Source organism: Lissotriton helveticus, chromosome 12, assembly GCF_964261635.1.
Source record: "Lissotriton helveticus chromosome 12, aLisHel1.1, whole genome shotgun sequence".
Classification (NCBI taxonomy): domain Eukaryota; kingdom Metazoa; phylum Chordata; class Amphibia; order Caudata; family Salamandridae; genus Lissotriton; species Lissotriton helveticus.
Window position 1 is genome coordinate 638,943,745 of NC_136073.1, and position 24,995 is coordinate 638,968,739.

Genomic DNA, 24,995 nt, shown 5'->3' on the forward strand with positions numbered 1-24,995 from the left:
AAGGGATTTTTAAGGACCAGGGATGGGTAAACGTAGCAAGAGTTTATTAGGGTTCACAGATTAGTTCGAGTTAGTAAGGGGTTTTTAGAGTTCATGGATGGGTAAGAAGTAGTTAGGGTTTTTTAGGATTAAAGGAATGGCAGGAGTAAGGAGTTTCAATGATTCAGGCATAGGTAAGGGTAAAGAGTAGCATGCCATGAAGATTGCCATCAACTCCAGGAGGTTGATGTGCATCTTCTGCTGCTGCGTCGTCCATAGGCCCTGCACTGTATAATGGAGGACATGCGCTCCCCAGCCCTGGAGAGATGCGTCCGCTGTCAGCACTATCTGTGGCACAGGCTCTTGGAACGGTCGTCCCCTGCAAAGGTTTTGTGTGTTCCACCAATGCAGAGAGTTGTATGCACGACCGGTCACCAACACTAGGTCTTTCAATTGTCCTTGAGCCTGGTTCCACTGTCGCACTAAGCACTCCTGAAGCGGACGCATGTGCAGCCTCGCGTGTGGGACTATCAAGATGCAGGAGGCCATCATGCCTATCAGCTGCATAAACACTTGCGCTGGGAGTGAGTGTTGGGGCCTGAATGTTTGAATCAGCACCTGCATGCTGTTGACTCTCGCTGAGTTTGGCTGTGCTGTTGCTGTCAGAGTGTTTATTTGTGCGCCCAAGTACTGTTGTACATGTGCGGGTTGAAGATGAGATTTCTGGTAATTTAGTGAAAATCCTAGACTGCGTAGGAGGTGAATTGTGCGGGACATGTGGCTGGCACATTGCTGGGCCGACTTTGCTTGGATAAGCCAGTCGTCCAGATACGGATAGACATGGATGTGTTGTCTCCGAAGGTGCGCAGCTACTGTTGCTAAGCACTTGGTAAACACTCTGGGGGCTGTGGTGACCCCGAAAGGCAGCACCTTGAACTGGTAATGCTGGTTGTCTATGGTGAACCTGAGATATTTCCTCTGACTTGGGTGAATGGGAATGTGGAAATATGCATCCTTTAGGTCTAGGGTTGCTAGGAAATCCCCTTGACTGAGCAATGGTAGAACTTGCTGTAAATTGAGCATGTGAAAATGTTCTGACAGGATGTATTGATTCAAGGGTCTGAGGTCCAGAATGGGCCTGGAAGACCCGTCCTTTTTTGGGATTAAGAAGTACAGAGAGTACACCCCTGTACCCTGTTGTTCTAAAGGCACGAGTTCTATGGCCCCTTTTTGCAGCATGGAGATGACTTCTTGCTGTAATAAGTGCATGTGCTCTGCGGACATGGGACGGTGCCTTGGGGGTATGTAGGGTGGAGTGGATGTTAGTTCTAGACAATATCCGTATTGTATAAGCGGTCTCACCCACCTGTCTGTGGTAATGCCTTGCCAGACGGGCAGGAACTGCTGAAGTCTTCCCCCGACCGGTGTTATATGGTCCGGGGGCAGTGACAAGACGTCACTGTTTATTGGTGGCGGAGGATCTGGCATTATTATTTCCCCGTCCTCTGCCTTTGGCGCTGTTCCCACGGTATCCACCCCTATTGTTCTTGTTATAGGTGGTTTGTGTGCCACCTTTATTGTATAGGGCTTGCTGGGATGCTTGTCCCCTAGAAGCTCCCCTGTTACCGGAGCGACGAAAGGAACCGCCCCTGAACTGTTGTGACTGTAGAGCTCCCATGGACTTGGCAGTTTCCGTGTCTTTTTTAATTTTTTCTAGGGTGGTGTCTACATCAGGACCAAACAGAAAGTCAGGGTTAACTGGCTGATTAAGCAGAGTTGTTTGGAACCCTGACTTGAAACCAGATATGCGGAGCCAGGCATGTCTTCTGAGCATCACACTAGTGTTGATGGCCCTAGCTGCTGTGTCAGCCGCATCTAACGCACATTTAATGGATGCGTTTGAGATTAGCTTCCCCTCCTGTCTCAGCATTTCAGCTCCTTCCTTATAAGCATCAGGTAGGCGTTGTAGTAGCTGCTCTAACATGTCGTAATGAGCCCTATCATATCTGGCTAATAATGCGTGTGTATTTGAGATTCTCCAAATATTAGCCGCTTGAGCTGCTACACGTTTGCCAGAAGCTTCCAAGATCTTGGATTCTTTGCCCGGAGGAGGAGCATCACCACTTGTCTGAGCGTTTGCTCTCTTACGAGCATTAGCAACCACCAATGAGTCTAACGGGAGCTGGCCTTTGATATACGTAGGGTCTACAGGCGCAGGCCGGTATTTCTTTTCAATCCTGGGATTTACAACCCTTGCCTTAGTTGGCTCCTTGAAAATGTCACCAGCGTGTTTGAGCACACCTTTGAGCATAGGCAACGTCTTCACTGATTTTTCTGAAGTTGAGAAGGTATCAAACAGAAAGTCTTCCTCTACTGGGTCAGCGTGCATATCCACATCATGGTTAAGGGCTGCTCCCTCAATTAATGCGTTAAACGCAGCAGTATCCTCAGTAGGTGATGTTTTGACTGCATAGGACTGAATGTGAGGCATGGTGTCTGGCTCATCAGGGTCAACAGGGTCAGTCCATGGTTGGGACTCCTCTTGATCCGTGTCAACAGGATAATTAAACTGTTCTTCATTGTACCCTTCCTGTACATCCGTAGTGGCATGTGTGGGAGAATAGGTACATTCCTGTCCATAGGACTGTAGAGGTTCAAAAAGAGTAGGCGAGGTGGCAGAGTCCCTTTTCTTTTTGAGAGGTATTTTGTACGACTCCATAGGAGTTTCCGGTCTGATTTTCCTTTTATAGATTGTGAGTCTTCCTGACTCGGAGTCAATGTAGAGTTTCGACTGATTATCATAGGTGGGCGCCTGGAACATAACGTCCTCTTCTATGGGTCGAGTGGTTGAAGCCACCGATAAAGATTTGGATGTGTCGGTGCCCTTTTGGAGCTGGGCCGCCTTAGGTCGTGCGGTTGGGGGCAGTCCGTACTTTTTTTTTTTTTTGATTTTTCAAAAACCTTTATTAGTATTCTTAATCTGTACACCGCTATTTAGCCAACAACCCGGAGGCAGGCAGCATATGTCCGACTTTCATATAGCAGGGTTGCAATACGTGCACAGTTCGCATTCAGTCAATATAGTATGAATATATAACATTTAACATAAACACAGGTGAGAGATTGTCACAGGTCAACCCAATCAGTGTCCATCAAGTGATCACAAGTCTCGCCGCCAGAAGCCCCTGGTTGTCTGCTTGGAGCAATTCCCCCACCCCCCCTGCACCCGCTCTATATGTTCCCCCCCGTACTGCCCTCAGTCACTTTCATCCCCCTCCGAGTGGGCCAGCCAGTCCACCAATGGCTGCCAAATGTCGGCAGGCCTAGAGCGGAGTGGCATCAGTTCCCAATACGCCGTCAACTGGTTTTTGCAGTACAAGGCAGATTTCAGCCAGCTCGATATCGTTGGTGGGGACTTTTGTTTCCATTTGAGCGCCATCTGCCGCTTGGCAAGCAGGAGTAACATTGCCACCAGCTTTCTGCACATACTCGGTACCGGCAGCACAAATCCCAGGAGGCCTAACAATGGGTCGGGACCCAAGGGTATATGCATCATCAGACTCATAGTGCGAAACACATTCTCCCAGTATGCCCCTATCGGGCCACACGTCCAAGACAAATGATAAAAGGTGGCCTCTCTCTCACCACATCTCCAGCAGGAGGCGTCAGCTGACAGTCCCATTCTCACCAGTTGCAAGGGCGTACGGTACGTTCTGTGTAGATAATTGAAGTGTATGAGCCTGAGCCTGTAATTTGGGGATAAGTGTTCTAGTTGCGTGCAACAAAACGTCCATTGTTTTTCCGATATCTGTATATCCGCCTCCCTCACCCAGGCCATCCTCGAGTCAGTGTGTGGGACTGGTGTCGTGTTCTGTGTGGCCCTGTAGATCCTCGTTATCAATTTATGGGAAGATGCATTCGAGAGAACGTCCTCTAGTGCCGCTAGTGTCGGCGGTGCCTCCGGGAAGCCCGGGTATCTACGTTTGCACGCAGCCCGCAGTTGATAATACAATAAGAGTTCCGTGGCCGTCGGGTCGTAGAGTCAGTCATGTCCTGTATCTCTATAAAGTTGTCATCCGGGTACAGGTCTCCTGCCACCTTCAGGCCTCTCTCGCTCGCTCTACGGACCACTGCTGCATCCGTGAGTGGTTCCAGCAAAGGGTTGCCGTCTAGTGGCATGCTCGGGGCATACATGTCGCTCACGCCCGCTCGTTTTGCTATGCCCGCCCATGCCCATCGCACCATCTCCACAGTGTCTATGTCCTCGTGCGGTCTCTTAAATTTTTTGTATACCGCCGTCTTGATGGGGCATGGAGACGCCACATCTATCTCAATTGCTACGTGAGGTTGGTACGGGATCGGGTGGTGCCAGTAGTAGAGGTACTGAGCTTGTGCACTATACGCATACAGCTCAAAATCTGGCGCAGCTAAACCACCCTGCCGGAACGAGAGGGTTAGGAGGTTCCAGGCCACTCTGGGTTGCCGACCCGCCCATACTAACTCAATGACAGCTGACCGGAGCCTGGCGAAAAACGCCATTGTTAACGGCAGAGGTATGTTTATAAATAAATACAGGAATTTGGGAACCACCACCATTTTGGCAAGAGCTATGCGACCCATCAATGAAAGCGGAAGAGTCTTCCACTTCTTTACTTTGCCCTCCAGCCAATCCATTGCCACTCCAAAGTTTGAGAGCCAGATTTCATGAACGGTGCGGCTCACTTTAATGCCCAAGTACTTTACTCCCTCCTCGGCCCAGTCAATCTGAAATTCCGTGTGACACCTCACCGTGCTATCTGTTAGTGGCAGCATGGTCGGCTTCGACCAATTAATATTAATCCCAGTGAGGCCGCTATATCTAAGCATCTCCCTCATCAGCGGATCGAAATTCGTCTCAGGGTCCATCATGTAGATGGTGATGTCATCTGCGTATAGGGAGATAAGCAGACCGCGCGATGTGAAGCCTATGCTCCTCTGGGTGTGGTGTTGCCGCATACGTGCTGCAAGCGGCTCCGTAGCTACGGCAAACAGTAGGGGAGAGAGCGGGCATCCCTGTCTCGTCCCTCTCGTGATCTGTATAGAGTCTGAGGTCTGCCCATTCACTCGCACCCTTGCAGTCGGGTGATTGTACAGCACGCCGATACGTCTGGCAAACAGCGGGCTGAAACCCATTCTAGTAAAGAGTGCGTAAAGGAACTTCCACTCCAGGGAGTCGAATGCCTTTGTCGCATCAAGTAGCGCAGCAGCAGCTTTCGATTTGGGGTCCAGGTAGTGGAGCAACCCGAACAGAACTCTCAGATTGTGTGAAGTGGATCTCTCCAAGACGAAACCCGACTGGTCTGATAGTGCAATCTGCGGTAGCATGTATTTTAGTCGATCAGCCAGCAGTTTCGCATAGATCTTGGCGTCCACATTGATGAGTGAGAGGGGTCGGTATGAGTCTGGCTCAAGAGGGTCCCTGCCGGGCTTGAGTAGGGTAATGATCAGTGCCTCGCGCATGGATTGCGGGAGTATCCCTGATTCGACCGCTTCCTCGAAGACCCTGTATAGTTTGGGTACTAGAATATCTACATACTCCTTGTAAAATTCTGACGTTAAACCGTCTGGTCCTGGCGCTTTACCAGGCGGCATGCTCATTATTATAGCCCGTATGTCCTCCTGCGAGAACGGTAGGTCCATGTACTGTCTGGCCCCATTGTTAAACCAGGCCAGGGCGATGGTGTCTAGATAGTCTGTGATAGTTTGGTCGTCAGGCGTAATTTTGGAGGTGTAGAGTGTGCGGTAGTATTGCGTCATGGCTCCGAGGATGGCCTTTGGCTCCCTCACTATGTCTCCCCCCTCATCTCTAATCTCTAGCACATAGTCCGCACCCCTGGGAGCACGGAGCATGTTGGCCAGCGTCCTGCCTGCCCTATCCCCCTCCCCGTACCGTCGTGCCTGTGCATCTTTCGCTAGAAAGGACACCTCTCTGTCTGCCTCTTCCTGGTATTGCGTGAGCTTCGTGCGAAACTCAGCCCTCGCTCTGTCTGTAGGTGTTTCTCGAAGTCGAGCCTCGAGCGCTGCTAGTTCAGTTTCCAGTATTTGCAAGGTGCTTCTGATTGAGCGGAGTACACCTGTCTTCAATGACATGCAGCACCCCCTTATCACCACCTTACAGGCCTCCCACAGCGTGCCCGGGGAGTCCACCGACCCCTCGTTCAGCTCGAAGTAGTCCTCCAGTTTTACCCTCAACTCTTGGCTAAATACCTGGTCTCTAAGTGCCCTGGAAGGGAACCTCCAGCTAAAAGGTTGGATGTAGGGTGTTGGGGTGGCTAGGGTAAGACATACTGGCGCATGATCGGACAGTGAGCGCGGTAGGTGTGTTACATCTGTCACAAGTGTATGCACGTCCCCAGAAAGCAGCCAGTAATCGAGTCTAGACCACGTGGCTCTGTGCATTGTTAGACAAGTACCTTCCCGGGCTCCCGGGTGCAGTACTCTCCAGGAGTCTATCAGGCGAGCCTCCGAGATAATATCACATAGTGTAGCCGCCGCCTTGGGGTGGTGTTCTCTCGCTGTACCCTGTCTATCCATCATGTCTGAGAGCACCACGTTGTAATCTCCTCCCCACATAATCGCTGCCTGCCCATGAGCTTGCACTTTGTACCAAAGGTCGTTATAGAACTCAGGGTTGTCATCATTAGGACCATACACATTCACCAAAATCATCCTCATACCACACAGATTTCCTACCACTATGATGTACCTCCCCTCTGTATCCAGCTGCACCTCTGACGGTGTCCAGTGAAGACCCCGCCTAATGAGTATCGCTACCCCCCGGGAGTAGTTGGAGTAGGGTGCATGCAGTGTTACCCCCCATCTAGTACTACGGAGCATCGCAGCGGCATTGGCAGTCAGGTGGGTCTCCTGCAGAAAACATATGTCAATATTCCTTCGCAGCAGGTAGGCTTGAACCAGCCGGGCCTTACGCCTATCGTTCAAGCCGCGCACATTCCAGGTTAACAATTTAATGTGAGCCATGGTCAGAATTGTGAGTATGCAGCGTCGCTCCCTTCCGCAACATGCGCACTAGGGTACAACTCAATCGTTCACGATCAGTCACCATGCAACATTTGGCGCCTAAAGTGCTCTGGGGCCTATCTCGTTCAACTGTGTAGGTATTCGCTGCCTGTGACATCAGCCTCTCAACAAAACAATGAGCAACAGTGCTCTGCAATCCCAAACCCCCCCCAACCCCCTCCCGCTCCAACCCCCCAATCAGGTCGTGCAATTCTATCCCTCCCCCCCCACCCAAACATCAAACACCCTGTAAGGCATTGCAATAGTTCAAGTTCAATGGGAGTCATCCCTCGGGGGACGCGGGTCTTACGCACACTAACCCTGTACTCATGCCAGGGCGACCGAGCGCCAGCCTGACAGTGCTCCCGTGTGGACCTCCCCCTCACCCCTTACATGTATCAGTAACGGCCAACTTATCTGAATACGGAGGATCTGCAGAGTCCGAGGCCCTCAGCAGGCCTCCCCGGCCCTTGCGTCGCATAGTGACAGCAATGATGGTTCAAAGTTCGCTCCTCCGTCACTCTATGTCACTTAGGACAGCTCTCTCTTCAGGTACCTCAGGAGCCGGCTGATTCTTTTGATCTCGCGATAGTTGCTTTGCATATTTCAATGCTGCCTTGGCGTCCACAAAAAAGGAAGGTTTGCCTGGGCCTTGTACCCTCAGCTTGGCGGGGTATATCAGCGAATATTTGGTTCCAATTTGCTGGAAGATCTTCTTGGCCGGGACGAATTCCCTCCTAGCCGCCTGAACCTGCATGGTGAAATCCGGGAAGATCGAGATGTGGTTACCCTGGTATTGGAGGTCCTTTATATCTCTTGCCATGCGTAAAATGGTGTCACGGTCCCTGTAGTTCAGAATGCGCGCTATGATTGCTCTCGGCGGTGCACCTGGTTGTGGCTGGGGGCCCAGCGTCCTGTGCGCCCTTTCGACCAGGAACATTTGGGAGAGGCCTGTACCGAACATTTCTGGCATCATGGTCTCTACGTACACCTCCATTTTCGCAATGTTGGTCGTTTCGGCCACACCCGTTATGCGGACGTTGTTGCGTCTTGAGCGGGCTTCCAAGTCCTCATTCTTCTGTTGGATCAGCGTCAAGACCTTGTCCATGCCTCGTATTTTCCTGTCCATAGCAGTATGGCCCTCTTCCGTTTCAGTCACACGCGTTTCCAGCACGTCCATCCGGCCATCCTGCTTGTCCATGCGCCTGATCAGGCCGTCCATACGAGACGCCAAGTCGTCCATCTTTTGATCTATCCCTTGGAGACTCGTTTTGAGTTCCTGAAACATGGACTTGATTTCAGAAGTTTGCGCGCCCCCATTATCATTTTTGGCCGCCTCGTCTTCAGATTGCTCCTGGCCTGTCGTCCTCTGCTTGGTCTTGTCAAAGGTGATCTTCGGCTGTCTCGTATCCGGTTTCCCCATCTTGCCTGGCGAACGCGACGGAGGGAGCACAGAGAACCTAGTTGTGCGCTGGCTCCGTCTAGCAAGGACTGCAGCTTGAGGTGTCCCACTCAGCCTAGGCTTTTCCAGCGCCCTTGCAGTTAGTTGTAGCCGTGCACGCTTGCATAGCAGGCAGTTCGTGGCCAGAATACCCTCCGCTTACCAGTCGCGGCAACTGAATAACCCACTCAGGGTCCGGCGGCACAGAATGGCGTCTCGCGCCAAAACATCAGGGTTCCAGCAGCCGAGCCCAGATCCTGGGTTTCAAGAGCGTTTTGCCACCACAAGCGTTCAGCGACCCTAGGGGGCAGTGGGCTAGTCCGTGCACTTACGGGGGGGGCGCCGCCAAAGTAACGGTTGCGTCAGGCGCTTCTGCCCGCCCCTCTACGCAGTTTGGCCTCGCGGGGGGTCTGCAGCCCAAGTATGACACCCTCGCACCCAACTGGGTCTTGGATCGTCGTCAGCCTCCCCCGTTGTGCTCCTTACCGGGTCGGCCCCAAAGCGGGACGGTAGCGCAGCTTTCCGACCTCACCGCCTCACAGTGCACCCCCGCTCCGGGCCAGTCCAGTACGTTGTGTCACTCCAGAGTCATGGAGGGAGCGACCGTTCTTCCCAGGTACCGCCGCAGCTCAGCGTGGAGTTGTTGGGCGCCCCCTCCGGCCCCCGGTGTGCAGGCCGCGAAGTGCCGGGATCCCCACTGCTCTCCTCCGGATCTCGGCGCACGCGAGGTCCCGGCTTCCAACTCGACTCGGGCCGCCTCTTCACTCGCAGGCTGCCCGCGTCAGTTCAGAGCGGTCTATCTTCCCGCTTCGGTTTCGTACCTCCAGCGAGTGACCCCCGCCACTCCACGGGGCTTCTGAGCGGGAGAGGTCCGGGATCTCTGTCCGTTTAAAGGATATTTGCCGGATTTATTCGCTCGGTCGGCGGAGCTGCGGGTCTATGCAGCCATTCCGCCTCGCGTCCAAGCCACGCCCCCGGGGCAGTCCGTACTTTATCGGCGCCGGAAGCATTGAAGATGGACTGACCTGCTTCGATAGAGGCGTCGTTTTCGATTCGACCGACTTTGACTGTTCAGCATGTTGTATACGGCCATGCGTCGATTCGAGCTGTTGGTGCGCAGCAGGTACGCTCCTTTGCTTCGATTGGATATGTTCATTCGGGTCGAGTGTGGTTTTGGACTCGAAGGCCTTGACCATTACTGGCTTCCGATGCTTCGGATCGAGGGTCTTTGGAGTCTTGAGTCCTTTGGTAGTGTCGCCATCTTTGGACCCTGACGTCGACGACGTGAGCGTGACGTGCTTGACTTTAGAGACGGGCTCACTCGCTCCGATCTTCGGGTCGAACCCCCTTGCGGCCCTGTCGGGTCGATGACACCTTTTGACTTGGTGGGTGCCGAAGTCGTCGAGCCGATGACTGTTTTGACCAGTTTCGGTTTCGATTTTTTGTCTGTAGGTTTTGGTTTCGATTTCTCCACTGATTATGGTCGATCGACCGATGGCTCTTCTGAAATGTTCTTAGCCGGGCCTGGAAGCGGGGCTATAGAACGTGGATGAAGATCTTGGCTAAGGCCTTCCGGCGATGCCTCGACCTGAGCCTTGGAAGGTATAGAGTGTTTATTGGGCCCCGCTACTGCGGTTGGGCCTTGCTCATCGCTTGAGTCGTCGCCGACGGCTCCGATGGCTTGTGCGTCGTCTCCTACCTCGACGATGTCTTCATCCTGGACGTAGATTTCCTCTTCGTCCTCATCATAGTTTGAGTTTTGTTCCGACGCGGGATCTGACTGTCGATCAGGATCCTCTTCTTCTAAACCCTCTTCGTCGTCAGCCTCGAAGATGTTCTCCGGGTCGGGCGCCGACTACCGCGCCGACTGTCTTGCGGCGCGTCGAAGCCGAAGAGTCTTCTTCGACCTGAATCGAGAACAGGCCATGCAGCTGGCCTCGTCGTGGTCCGGCGACAGACATTTATTGCACACCGGGTGCACATCGATGTGAGGGTATTTGGAGTTGCAAACGGGACATCGTTTGAACGGACTCCGGTCCATCGTCGATCGTGGATGGGGCCTTTGGTGTCGAAAAGGCAAGCGGCCTTCGACGTCCGGCTCGAAAAGCTGGAACAAGTACGAGGCACCGAACGAAAGACAATACCGACGCCCCGAAGGCCATTTGGCCTTGTGAAAAAGTTTTTATAGTTATTCCGAACGTGAGTTAAGAAAGTACATCCGAACCCAATGGCGGAAAAAAACAATCTGAGGATGGAGAGGATGCCCATGCGCACTGTAGTCCATGGGAGGAGCCACCTATCTCGTGATACTTCGAAAACTCTTCCAGGACAACAATGTGCAACCATCCGGACCCAACACTAGGCGGCGATCTATGCACAGATATAAATTCAGCAGCCCACATGCCTCGAACATAACTAATCCTTCTCTTCCAGGGGATCCTCAATAGTCATAAGCACATGAATAGAATAGCAAGCCCATCCCCTCATCCTGCGGGCAAGTATACAGAGAAAACTCCAGACATTAGAAAACCGCCATAAGGCGAACATAGACTCCACAATTATCAACACTGGAACAGATTCCGCAAGGAAGTAAAGCCAGGCCCACTTGGGTATCTGCTCTGGAGTCTGAATCTAGGCAGTAATGCCTGGTAAATGTGTGTACCGATTTCCAAGTTGCAGCTTTGCAAATCTCGGCCATCGGAACATTGTGCAGGAAAGCCACTGTTGCCGCTTTACCCCTAGTCGAATGAGCTTTAGGAGAAGCGACCAAAGGTGTATTTACCAACTTGGTTAGATAGCTTTATACAAGACACTATCCATCTTGAGATGGTTCTCTTAGAAGCAGCAAAACCGGTTCCAACAGAGCCATAGTTCACAAACAATTGGTTAGACTTTCTTATAGCTTTTGTGGCCTCCAAGTAAAATTTGAGAACCCTCTTGAGATCCAGCGAATGCAGAGACCTCTCCGCTGGAGTCATAGGGTTTGGAAAGAAAGAGGGTAAAGAAATCGTCTGATTTACTCCGACACCACCTTTGGCAGAAAGGAAGGGTGGGTTTGCATAACCACCCTATTATGGTGGAAGACTGTATAGGGCTCTTTGGAGGATAGCGCCTGAATTTCGTTCAGTCTGCGCGCAGAAGTGATTGCTACCAGAAACGCCACCTTCCACGTAAGGTGTTGCAACGAAGCCTTATGAATGGGTTCAAAGGGAGGCCCCATCAGTTTAGACAATACTAGGATCAACTCCAAAGGAGGGGAAGGAGGTCTAACAGGGGGGTAAACCTTCTTTAGCCCCTGTAGGAAGTAGTTTACCACTTGTAGCTGGAAAAATGAAGGTTGGTTAGGAGATTTACGGTAAGCCGTAATGGCTGCCAAATGTACCTTTATGGAGGAATATTTCAATCCAGACTTGGCCAAATAGAGCAAGTATGGCAAGATGACGTCCTCCTGGCCAGTAACTGGACTCCAACCGTTCTGTCTACACCACAAGTAAAACCTCTTCCATTTCATAGAGTATGAGGATCTTGTGGAAGGTCTCTTTGACTCCCGCAGAATGTCCATGCAGTCTGCGGGGAGGTTTAAGTGTCCGTACTGCAGGAATTCAGGAGCTATGCTGTTAAGCTGAGAGAGGGAAGGTTGGGATGCAAGATCTTTCCCCCCATTTGGTTAGAAGGTCCGGCCTGCACGGAAGCCTCTGATGAGGGCGAATTGACAGCTGCAACAGATCCGGGTACCGCCATTGGCGAGGCCAGTCTAGTGCTATTAGGATCATCTTCATCCAGGACCTGAAGAGCTTTGCCACTGCCTTCGGAATGAGAGGGAGGGGAAGAAAGGCATATGCAAATGTCCCTGACCAGCTTATCAAAAGTGCATTCCCCCTCGTTCCTGGTCGGTAGAACCTGGATGCGAAGGCGTGGCATTTTTTGTTTTCGTCATCGACGAAGAGGTCGATGGAGGGAGGACCCCACTTCCGACAAATGTCTGCCACTACGTCGTTGTGAAGCACCCAGTCTTCTTCTTCTTGGAAGTGACGACTGAGCAAGTCCACTCGAACATTCTGCTCTCCTGGCAGATGGACTGCCATGATCGATAGGTTCCTGGCCAGTAGCCAGTGCCAAATCGCTTGGGATTCAAGAGACAGAGGACGAGAACGTGTTCCACCTTGTTTGTTTAAATAATACATCGTGGTTGTGTTGTCCGTTTGAATTAAAATGGAGTCTGATTGTATGGCAGGTTGAAAAGCCTTGAGAGCCAAGTCAACTGCTCTCAGCTCGAGCATGTTGATATGATAGGTTTGCTCCTTGGGTGACCATCATTCCTGTGTCTGAAGGGGGCCTAGATGTGCGTCCCAACCCTGGAGAGAAGCGTCTGTGATCAAGGATTGCACTGGCAGAGGCTGATGAAAAGGAACATCCACTGTGAGATTCTGTGGATGCATCCGCCAGAGGATGGACTTCTTTGCACTGGGAGATAGTGTAATCCGATCGTTCCACTGCCCTGATGCTTGATTCCACTTGTCCTCTAGGCCTTGCTGAAGTGGCATCATCCTCAACCTAGCATTGGGAATGAGGAAGATGCAGGAGGCCATTGAGCCCAGCAGAGATGCCACCTGTCGTACTGAAGGATGAGAAGCGTGTTGCCTTTCACTGTCATTGATGACAGTCTGTCCACCGAAGAACACACTTTTCCTAGGGCGGAGTTGATAGTGACCCCTAGATAGTGGATTGACTGTGTGGGTTGAAGGACCGACTTGTCCAGATTGACATGAAGTCCCAGACGGTGGAGTAGGTCCAGACAAGTGAGAAGATGCTTCCACAGTAGGAGTTGAGAAGAGTCTTTTAGTAGCCAATTGTCCAGGTATGGATAGACGTGTAGGCCTTGCCAATGTAAGAAGGCTGCTACTACCGCCATGCATTTCGTGAACACCCTTGGCGCTGACTTGAGACCAAAGGGTAAGACTTTGAAATGGTAGTGGTCTTTTCCTATAGTGAACCGAAGGAACTTGCGATGGAGTGCTGTGATGTGGATGTGGAAGTATGCACCCTGAAGATCCACTGAGCACATCCAATCGCCTTTTTGTAAGTGTGAAAAAAAATTGATGAAGAGACAGCATTCGAAATTTTTCTTTTTTGACAAATTTGTTCAGGAACCGAAGGTCTAATATGGGTCTGAATTTGTTTTGCTGGTCTCTTTTCTGGACAAGAAAGTATCTGGAGTAGACTCCTTTTCCTCTCTGCAGTGGGGGAACCTCTTCTATCGCTTGCTTTAAGAGAAGGGTCGACACCTCCTGATGCAGGAGATCCAGATGATGCTGCCTGGATGTTATCGGAAGAGAGTCTTTTGGAGCCGTCCAGAAACGTAGCGCATATCCATTGTTTAGTATATTTAGCACCCATTGATCTTTTGTTATCCTGCGACACTCTTGAGCCTAGTGCTTAATACTTCCTCCCACTGGAGTGAGCAACGGTGCTGGAGGAAGCATTTGCTCATTGCTTCCCTGTGGTCTTAGAAGAGGAGGTGGATTGTTGCTGGTGTCCTCTTCCCCTCGAGGAGCGTAGGCCCTGGTACTGGGATTTCCCCTGCTTGCCTTGTGACCATTGAGGGGTTTGAACCCTCTGTTGGTTTCCTTTCTTATTATAGGGCCTGTAACGCCTCCTGAAATCCTTCTTTTTTTCAAGGCCCACCGCCTTCAGAGTGGCTAATTCAGTTTTCATTCTTCCCATTTCCTCATCTGTATGGGACCCAAATAGAGAGGTACCTGAGAAGGGAAGATTCATTATGCGTTGTTGTCCATCGGGTTTCAGAGCCGTTAGGCGTAACCAGGAGGAATGATGTGCACAAATGCCAAGAGCATAGGAGTGAGCTGCTAGAGACACACCATCAGCTGCAGTGCTTATGATTTGGTTTGATACTAGAGCACCCTCGTGAATGATCTCGGAGAAGTCCTGTGGATCTTCTTTCGGAAGCTTCTCTTTAAAGCGGTCCAAAGAATCCCACAGGGATCTATCATATCTCCCTAACAAAGCCGCTGCGTTGGAAACTTGTAGTAAGGAGGCTGCTGAACCGCAGGCTTTCCACCCCCAAGCTTCCGGAGCCTTACTATCCTTGTCAGGAGGAACAGAGGAAGAGGATGCTACTGAATGTGTTTTTCTCGCTGCTGCAATTATCACGGAGTCAGGAGGAGGATCTGATCTCAGGAATAGAGGATCCGGTGCAGCCGGCTTGGACTTCTTCAGAATTCTCGCAGGAGCCGTTTTGGCGGAGGCTGGTGTTAGAAAAACCTCCATTACCGGTTTGATGACTCCCGGTACCAAAGGGAGCAGAGGCCTTGAAACGGATCTTTGATGCAAAGTCTCAAAGATGATGGATGTCGTCGTTTGGGTAGTGGCCATGGTGAGTACATCATGGAACGTATTGATATCATCTATAGGAGAAATCCTGCTAGGCGGACTCTCTGTGAGGGTGGGAGAGTAATCCCTATTTGAGGAATGTGTTGAGGAGGACAACCAAGATGGTGTACGTCGTCTTTTACGATGGCCATGCGTAGACATGCGCTCGGAAGTTCTGCTCCGGTGCTCTCTAGTGCGAGTGTGAGGTGACTTGTCCACTTCTTGCACCAATCGTCGTAACGGGGATCTATGTAAAGGGCTTGAATATTCAGCCGCCCTTTGCACGGCACCTGCCGACACTGGTTTCCAGAGATGCAGGGGTTGCAACCACCTGGGAGAGGGATGTATTGAAGGAGATCTCTGTCTCTCTGGAGAACTTCTTGTAGGAGAACCTACAGGCTCTTCAGAATGCCTAGATGCACTGTGAGAAGATGCAATTGTCTGTGGGGAACTTCTGACAGAATGCGAAGAGGCCCCACAGGATCTTGAACGCGAACTCCGTCGCGAAGAGCGATGCAACGTAGCCGGCAAGTGCCTAGACGTAGATCTGCTCTGTGTCACCATAATGGGGGAGACTTTGGTTGTGGAATGTGTCCTCGACGTCGAATGCCTCTACGTCGAATGGAATCTGGAGCCTCCAGATCTTGCTCTTGTAGGTGAGCGTGTTCTTGATCTCCTCGATGTCCGGTTCGACGGAAAAAGCCTCCTCGACGTCGAACTATGCCTCGACGTCGATCTTGCTGGTCTCAACGTCGAATGTGAAATAGCTCTTCTAGACCTCGAGGCCGAACGTCGCCTCGACGCCGACGGAGATGGTACCTGTCTCGACGTCGAACGCTGTCTGGATGACGTCAACGGAGAGGTATGCTTCGACGCCGATCACTGAACCTGCGACGGCGGAAGGTGACTCGACGTCGACAATCGCCTGGTTGACGTCGACGGAGATTTATGCTTCGGTGTCGATTGCTGGTGATTCTGCGACGACTGAGCCTGCCTCGACGTCGAACGCCGCCTCAACAGCGATGACTAAGACTTGTCTCTCGACGTTGGGCAAGCCCGCACCAACCGAGATCCCTGTCTCGACGCCGATCGTCGCCTGGTTGAAGACAGCAGAGGCAATGACGTACCTTAGATCCTTGACAGCGATCGGTCTTCTCTCGACGGCGAGCCCGCCGTCGATGGTCTTCTTGTTGCCGTTTTTGACACTGAAGAATGGGTTTGAGGTGCCGAGCCCCACGCCAATGGGGGGCCCACTGGATTCTTACTTGTAGACGGCCTCTCCTTCCTCTTCTTCAGTGGTGACCTGCCTCTAGAGGAAGATCTTCTCCTCTCTGCCAGTCCACAGATGCAAATCTTCTCCCTGTCCTTCAAAGTTCTTCTGGACAGGTGCTGGCAATGTTGGCAAGTGTGAGGATCATGGTCTGAAGGCAAACACAAAATACAGACCGGATGAGAGTCTGTTTTTGCCGCCTTCTTGCCACAGGAGGGGCAAGGATCAAAAAGGAATTGCATTTCTGTCTGAAAAACAATGCTCAAACCCTAATAAAATACCTGAAAGGTACTTCAAAACTTAAAAAATGTCGAATGAAACAGGTTTTACCACAAAAAAGAGAGTAATTTTCTGACAAAAATCAGAAAAGAGTAGAGCTGTAGAGACCAGGGTCCTGTCAGAAGGAGCCAGAAAGAACAAATGAGCTAACTGTCACCCCTGAGGCATGATGGGAGCTAGGGGTCATGGCTGCCTTAAAGGAACGGTGCCAGTTTTCGGTTACTGTTTATGTGAGTTAGCTTTTCAGCTTTCTACTCTATGGTGTCTTCTACAATGCAGCCTATGTGCTGACAATGCTTTCACTTTCCTTGCAGGATTACCTTTTCTACTGTATAATAAAGCAGTTGTCAAAAGTTTTCTTTCTCCCTGCTTTTATCGGAATGTTTTATATGCAAAGATTTCTATTGCAGCATTGTTCAGCTTTTTTCCAGAGAAGACTGCATGGTATGTTTTTTTTATATATGTATATATACATATATGTAGAGCTACATATATAGGATATATGTTTTCCGGAGTCCCGCACATGGGTGGGAATATTCATGTGCTTACGACTTTGATGAGGATCCCCTGGAAGAGAATTATTATTATTAAGACTTGCCTTGTGTAAAGTTTCCCAGGCTTTCTCATCAAACCATAGGTTCCTTTGTTTCACCACCCATTTATAATCTGATCTACAGGTTTGAACCTCATAATTACATCTAGGAGTTTTGTGTAGTGCCTCCGTTAACCTCTTGTGGGCCTTATTACATAGTGGATCGAACCACCCTTTCTCTCGTCTGTTTTTATCCTGGTGACAAAGAGGCTTTATTTTATCTCCTGTGTAATCGCCAGGAAGTCCTCAATGATGGCATTTGGGTTTGATGTTTCATCTAACCAAGTCTCAAAGGCTTCCCGTTTGCTGTTAATTAGTTGTTTTAAGAACCCCTCAGGAACAATCTGTGACCAACGCAGAGTATATCCATTAAGAGTAGCTAGCTCAATTTCTTCAGTCTGGGTGGTGATAGGACAACGCTGCTAATTAAGAAGTATACCATGGGAAAATTGGATACTCTGGGGAAAATGGTCACATACTGAGATAGAGTGTGTATTAAAATTGAATGCGTGGACAGCGCATTTGTTGGACATTAAAACATAATCAATAGTACTGTAGGTATTTCTCCCATTAAAAGTGCACTTAAATGGAACATATAGGGATGAGATTTCATTAGAAAACCCCAGGTAATATTTAAATATGAATTTGTTAATCTTATCCACATACTGATTATGATTAAAATGTGATTGGCCAACATGTTATAAGTTGGTCAGTACGCATATTTTTTTCAGGGGGCATTTTACGCAATCGTGTGTTAAAATCAACCCCCCATAAAATTATCAGATTCTTGCTACTGAAACTCCAAGTCTCATCCAGTTCACGCAGGATTGCGGTTATTTCTTGCATTATTACATTATTATTAAAGTAAAAAAATGCGAGCTGTGCAACACCGAAGCCTTCACATTCAATTATTTTGTAATATGGATTGTAGGACGCCATAGCTATTATGACAAATTTTAAACTATTAGAGACAGGTGCATAGCCCACCCTTTGGTCTACCGTGGTTTGTTGGAATAGCTGGAACATGATATGTTCTGTACTGATTTTTATTGAAGGGCTCCATGAGACAGGTCTCTTGTAAGCAGATAAAATGGAAATCTCTACAAACTCTAACCATTCTGGGTTCATCTTATTTTATTCCAGAGGCCTGCCACATTCCAAAACATAAATCCAATAAGTTCACGGGAGGCTTCAGAAAAACTATCTGTTTGATTAATGATCAGAGCAACCAAACTGATGATATTTAGTTAACTGCAAGGTAGTTTCAAGTAACATGGTACTTTGCTCACTCAGTAGCTGAGTGGGTTTCCTGTCTGCAAGGCTGTACAGAAAAGTTACAGTCTATAGCTCTCTCTCAGAGTACACGCGATGCTCCCCATTAAGTCAGTCTAGCCAGTCCCAGCTTGATAGGATGAACAGAGACAGGCACAGGTGGTTAAGAGAAGACAATGAAATGTCTATAGTACCAGTGTGGAAAACAAACTCAACCATGGGTCACTTACCACTGTCACAGGTGTCTGTAAAGTTACTTCCTTTAGCGTAGATATGATCCCAGCCATTCGGGTCTTCCTCGGTTTTAATCTTGAATACAGTATAGGGATTAGCAATGCCATAACCTGTTTATTAAGAAAATGTAAAAGATATAATTCTAATTCTGCATTAGAGAACTCTTCAATTAAGTGAAATGCTAAAAAGAATCTTTTTTACAAGTGTTCACATCTATCATCTACATAGACACTGACCCATCTAATTTAATTATTTTTGATTTTTTTTCTAAATAATCCGATTGAAATGATAAATATCAGTAGTCCAATCCTAGGAGTTCAAGTCCCATTTTATGAATCATTTTCAAGCAGAAAGGAAGTAAAGAAAAAAGGCATTACAAAGATGATAAAAGTGCTGATAAGCTGAAAATTGACTCTCTGCCCTTGAGGAAACAACAGTCTTATTGCCCCGCAATGCAATGCCTTCACCGGAGCTTCAATTATTTTTCATTGAACCGAAAGATCCTCACCACACACATTAGCATTGACTTCACATTGGTACCCCTAGTGAAGAGGTTCTCCTCATACGACGTGGAAAATGTAATTGCCCCTTAACTGCCGAGGTTTTTCCACCCACAGTGCTCAGCCCAGTACGTGGGGTACTAAGTCTTATACCTTCATAACTTATTTTTTTCACTTAAGATATCCATGCCAAAAACGCCTTTTCTTCACCATCCTACATCCTTGGGAGTCCAAAGGTACTCCAGGTGTTGGGAAATCCTAAGACACACAATTGGGAAATCCTAAGAGGGCACTGAGAAAATAGCAAAAATTCATCTACATTTTTTGGAGGGGGGGGGTCGGGTTGGAAAAAACAATGTACAGAAAAGCATGTTTTTTTGTTCTAAAAACCGTCATCAACGAAAGATATGCTGTGCTAAGATCATCGTTTTCCTAGCTTTTCGTAACAATCAAATTTGTATAAAAAAAACTATGTGTGTACCATAGGTTTTTATTATTTTTATTTAAGAGATACTCCATTTTCCTAACGTTGCTTTCAATCTACTTGCAGTTTGTGGTGAAAACAGGTGTGAAACCCCAGGGTGATCCCGGAGGACAAAATTCTGAATTCCGCAACAGGCCGTCTGTGTATCTACCTCAAGGTTTTCCCAAAGAAACTAATTGTTAAAATAAAATCCATTTATGAGTAGAAAACCCCCCACAAATGTGTGATGTTTCCATACCTAATTTTGTCCAGATGGCCAATTTACATAAGCAATATATCATTACGTCTATCAGGCCTTCCTGGTCGCAAGGTTATTCAGGATTTGTAGATTTTTCCCAAAAACTCAATATGCAGAGCCAACAACTAAGCTGTAACTCAATGACTTTTCATTGAGCGCCCACCATGCAGCAATTCATGAGGTTAGATCTGATGAATGCAAATGGATATGAGGGAAACTATGTATTTCTGAAATGTGCACAAGCTACTGAGTTCAGCAACAGTGGTTATTTTTACACCTCAGAATTTGGGGTGATCTATACTATCGCGCTTCAGAGGGCATTTTGCAAAATGTGTTTCCACGACTCTCGATAAAAACGGTACCCCAGTTAAGTGAAATGAACACCCCAAAACATGACCTGGGGACAACATAACTCACCCAGCAGAATCAACACTTTTTTTTCACAATGAGAGTAATTGTAGAATTTAGGCCCTTGATCAGTCCCTCCCCAGAATACCCTATCAAACCCAGACATTTCTGAAAACTAGAAACCAAGTGAAGTCCAGGGCAAGACTTCTGTGAATCCCATGAAATTGTGTTACCTATAAATCCTTGTAAACCTCAAACCCTGGTAGAAAACACCCATTATCTTGGACTACTGTAAGGGAACGTTTCACAAACTGTAGGAATCCACAAAATTCCTACACCCAATCTCCCACATTTCTCATGATAAAAACGGTACCCCACTTACATGGCTGGGACTAGCACCTGTGAAACAAGATACCCTAAAATATGACGCGGAGACATCAAACAATCTGAGAGAAAAAGGACCTGGTTTGGAAACGTGGGTAGCTGCAGAATCTGGGCATGAGATCTACTGCTAGCAAGAGAAATCTCCCAAACCCAGAAAAATAGAAACCTAGGAGAGTCCAGGGCCATGTGACTGGTGTGGATCCCACAACATTTTCTTACCAAGAAGGCCTTGCAAAGCTCAAACTTTCATTTAAAACACACATTTTCCTCACATTTCTGTGAGATAAAGTTACAGAAATTATGGGGATCTACAAATTTCCTGCTACCTAGCATTCCCATACTTGTACCAGTAAAAACGGTGCCCAAATTGTGTGGGTTGACCCAGCACCCGTGGAAAGGATCCGAAATGCAACATTGACAGATCAATTTTTTACACTCGCAACCAATGTTCCCTCTATTTTTTTTCCTCTGTGTGCGGCAGTGGAGGGTCTCTGTGCGCTGCAACCATGGCTATGTGCACCAGGAACCAGACCAGGCGCATGTGCATTGCCAAATGTCACTCCAAACGTTTACTAAAAAAGGTGAAAAGGTGGTGCATTTTCACACATACAGCGCCACGTTAAGGGTTTTAAGGTTTCTTTCTTTCTTTTTTGAAACCATGACTGGTTTTAAGGTTTATGTATGATCATGTGCATTGTAATGTTTTCTCATCAACTGTTTTTGTCAATTGTGTTAATGTACATTCACAGTTTGAATTGTGATGTCTCCCCTGTTCTGAACATATGTGAATAACTATGCTCAATTAAAAAATAATGAATAATTGAGTAGATAAATACTCCAACCCATATGATTTGTTTCTTGGTTTGCCATATGATAATTGCATAACATGAATGTGATGACTAGATCCTCTTTGTTTTTCTAATAGTATGCCCTTTCTAGTTGTCGATAACGGCCATACCCCCTTTGATAAAAAAACTTTGTAAAACTGGCATTTTCAGAGTTGTGACCTAAAATATGAATTTACTATTGAAGAGGATTTCAAATTACAATTAGGCAGACACCAAACAAGCCATCCCTACCTGCTCCAAAACAAAATAAATCACTTATTAAATAGAATTAGGTAATCCAAAGTTATCCTATGGGAGAGGTTGAAGTTATCCTATGGGAGGGGTTGGCCTTGAAATAGTGAACATTGGATTTGGAAGTTTTTCACTACCTTGGCATGTAAAATGTAAAAGTATATATCCACCTTTTTAAAATACAACACTCCCTGCCTTCTGGCATGTTTAGGGTCTGCCTTAGAGTGACATATGCATTAAAAAGGAGGGTGGTTTTGGCCTGGCACAATGTTTATATTGGCAGTTTGAAACTGCACATACAGGCTGCTATGGCAGAGCTGAGCCATATTTTAAAGTGCAACATAACTGGGTGGCTCAATAAGTGCTGCAGGCCCACTCTTTGCATATAACTGACCAGCCATGGGTATACGGTAATTTTACTAAGGATTTACAATTAAATTAAAAATGCCATTTGGGTGTAAGACAGTTTTACCATGCTTACAAGCACTTTAGCAGATATTAGGCAAAAATAGCTGACTGTATGCACTTATGGTTATAATTTACACATAGTGTAGTGTTTGTGTGTGTGAATTCCTTGGTATGCAAACCTCACACAGCCGCATGATAAGCAGATGCATGCTTTAATACAATCCTGCACATGCGATTTTAGGCACTGCCATCACGTGTGTAGTAATGGAGAGCATTCTTGCACCGTGCAGATTAGCATGGCTATATTCGTCCCAGACAGGAATTTGTTTTGGGACTCCAAGCCCGTTGTGCTGCATGTCATGATTTATGCATACAACACTTTATCCAAAAAACTGTGCATGTTTATGATAATGTAGGGATGCAAATAGCATCTCATCTTTTCTGCCACGGGCATTATCATTCATGCCCATGGAAAGGCTTCCCAGCTCGACACGTTGACGTGGATCCCCATGGCTTCAAGCATCAAGCCCCCCCGAGTGCCTACATTATCCTCCACCAGCCAGGTGCAGCCAACCCAGCTGGCAACTGGTCCAGCAGTGCTGGCACACATTTCACAGTCAGTGACAAGCATCTGCCTTGTTCCAGTCACTCTCTCTGTGATAAAGGCCTCCAGGACCACTATCCCCATATTTTTTTAAATTTTATTTGAAAGGTTTTATATAGCGCAGGCTAGACCCGGAGGTATCAGAGCGCTTTACAGGAGTATCAAACCATAGTTGTAGGTTACATCGTTACAAAAGTTATATAGAGAGCATAGCAACATAGTTACATGCTCGGTCGAGGCAAACAACAAAGGCATATGCGTAAGGGAAAACGTAGGCAAGGGGAGCGATTCAGGGGAGGGGTAGGAGCAGGGGAAGTAGACAGTGTATGAAGGAGGGAAAGAGGAGGGGGAGGGTGAGACACACAACATGAAAGAAGAGGGGGGAGGGTGACGGGGGCACAAACCGGTAGACGAGTAAACGCTGCGTCCAAAGTCCAGTAAGCTGTGATCCCAGGGGAAGAGATATTTGTCCCCCAACTCAGATGCGAGTTCCCCGCCCCAACGGCCGTCTGGCATGGATATCTCTGCTGTGCTCTGGGGCAGCACAATCAGTACAAGCCGACAGCCTAACCAAGGTGGGACACAGCCTAACAGTGTGGGGGTTTGATTGCCTTTCAACAGTGGGTAGTCCTGCTCCCTGCGACAGAACCCCCTCACTTGCAACACTCAACCAGCACATACCAAAAAGGTTTAGCTTCAGCGCACCCCAATCCACACAATCCCTAGGGTATTCCCCTGGCGCCAGCATCGCTGCCAGGGAAACACCTGGAGTAAACCAAGCTTTTAACAGAGCCAGGAGAGGGCATGCAGGAATTAAAACCTTACATAAATACGAACATATTCTTAGCAAGGGCACCTACATGGCAAGCAGTGAACTAGAACTGCAGCAACCTAAGATGTTTAAAAGAGGAAAGACGGGAAAGGGTACCTTCCAGCCGGCGGAGCTGTTACTGTCCCCTTTATCTCTGAAAAGGGCACGGATTTCACCATCCACTCGTAGATCTGGGACAGGGTGAGCCGCTTCTCCGGGGAGCTCTCGATGGCCTGGCTGATCAGCTCGGCATACGACTGATTGCCCCGGGCGTTGCGCCGAGAGCCGCCCTTCCGAGGGGTCGTTCCCCCGACCCCCTGCCATGCCCTCTGCCACGGCCCTGCTTTCCAAATCATTCTTGGCCATCGCACCGAGCTTCATGCACTGGGATCCCTTCGGACGGAGGTTCCTGCTTAACAATGGACAAGTCCGGCCTCTGCAGAGGCCAAGTACAGGACCTGGCATTTTCAGAGTTGTGACCTAAAGAACAAGTTACTTACCTTCGGTAACGCTTTTTCTGGTAGATACAATATCTGCCTGTGGATTCCTCACATTGTGAATATCCCCCTTGCGCCAGCAGCATTCTGAATTTTTTCTTTGTAGCACGCCGGCGTGGACGACGTCACAGGAGCACGGCATCGCGCGCGACTCTGTCTGACGTCACCGACTCCTTATCAGACCCACGTCGGCGTGATGACGTCAGTTCCGCCCTTTTTTCCGTGCCTTCGAGGCACCCGGACGGACCAACGACAGCAAATATACAATGTACACAGTATATACAAATCAAAAACGCACACAAAGTGCGCAGCAAAATTAGCAAAATAGCAGAAAATATACACACATAAAAACCAGGTATAGCAGAGTGGACAACGGGGAGGCGGGTGGGCATGTGAGGAATCCACAGGCAGATATTGTATCTACCAGAAAAAGCGTTACCGAAGGTAAGTAACTTGTTCTTCTGATAGATACATCTGCCGTGTGGATTCCTCACCTTGTGAATAGGGTCCCACAGCAGTCCCTACTCCCGGAGGAGGGTGTCCACTCTGCTATACCAGGAAATCTTGGAGAACAGAGCGCGCGAAGTGGCCGTCCCTTCTCACCTCGGAATCCAAGCAGTAATGCTTCGCAAAAGTGTGGAGGGAGGCCCAAGTCGCGGCCCTGCAAATGTCCTCAACAGGAACACCTCTAGACAAAGCAGATATTGCAGACTTTGCTCTAGTTGAATGTGCTCTAATACCCTCAGGAGGGTCCTTACCCGCCAGGGAGTAGCAAATCTTGATGCACAGGATTATCCACCTGGAAAGTGTGCGCTTGTGCACCGCTCTGCCCTTCTTGCAGCCAGCAAAACCAATAAAAAGCTGGTCATCCATCCGGAAGTCTTTAGTTCTGTCCAGATAAAAAGACACCGCCCTCTTAGGGTCCAGACGGTGTAGTCTCTCTTCCTCCTTAGACGGGTGAGGGGGAGGATAGAAGGTAGGAAGGGTAATGGACTGTCCTAGATGGAAGGGAGTTACCACCTTAGGCAGAAAAGCAGCCCTGGTCCTAAGAACCAGTCTCTCAGCAGGAATGGTCAGGAATGGGGGCTTAGAACTAAGAGCCTGAAGCTCACTCACCCTCCTTGCC

General features: G+C 48.6%; 1 protein-coding gene across 3 annotated transcripts in view; it reads right to left on the reverse strand.

Moving 5' to 3' along the window:
- Nucleotides 1-24,995, reverse strand: part of LOC144799718 (uncharacterized) — a 208,890-nt gene that overhangs the window by 67,229 nt on the left and 116,666 nt on the right. For all 3 annotated transcript variants that reach the window (XM_078671224.1, XM_078671226.1, XM_078671225.1), the window contains exon 4: nucleotides 18,513-18,626. In XM_078671224.1, coding sequence (XP_078527350.1) covers nucleotides 18,513-18,626 — 114 coding nt within the window. The remainder of the gene's footprint in view (nucleotides 1-18,512; nucleotides 18,627-24,995) is intronic.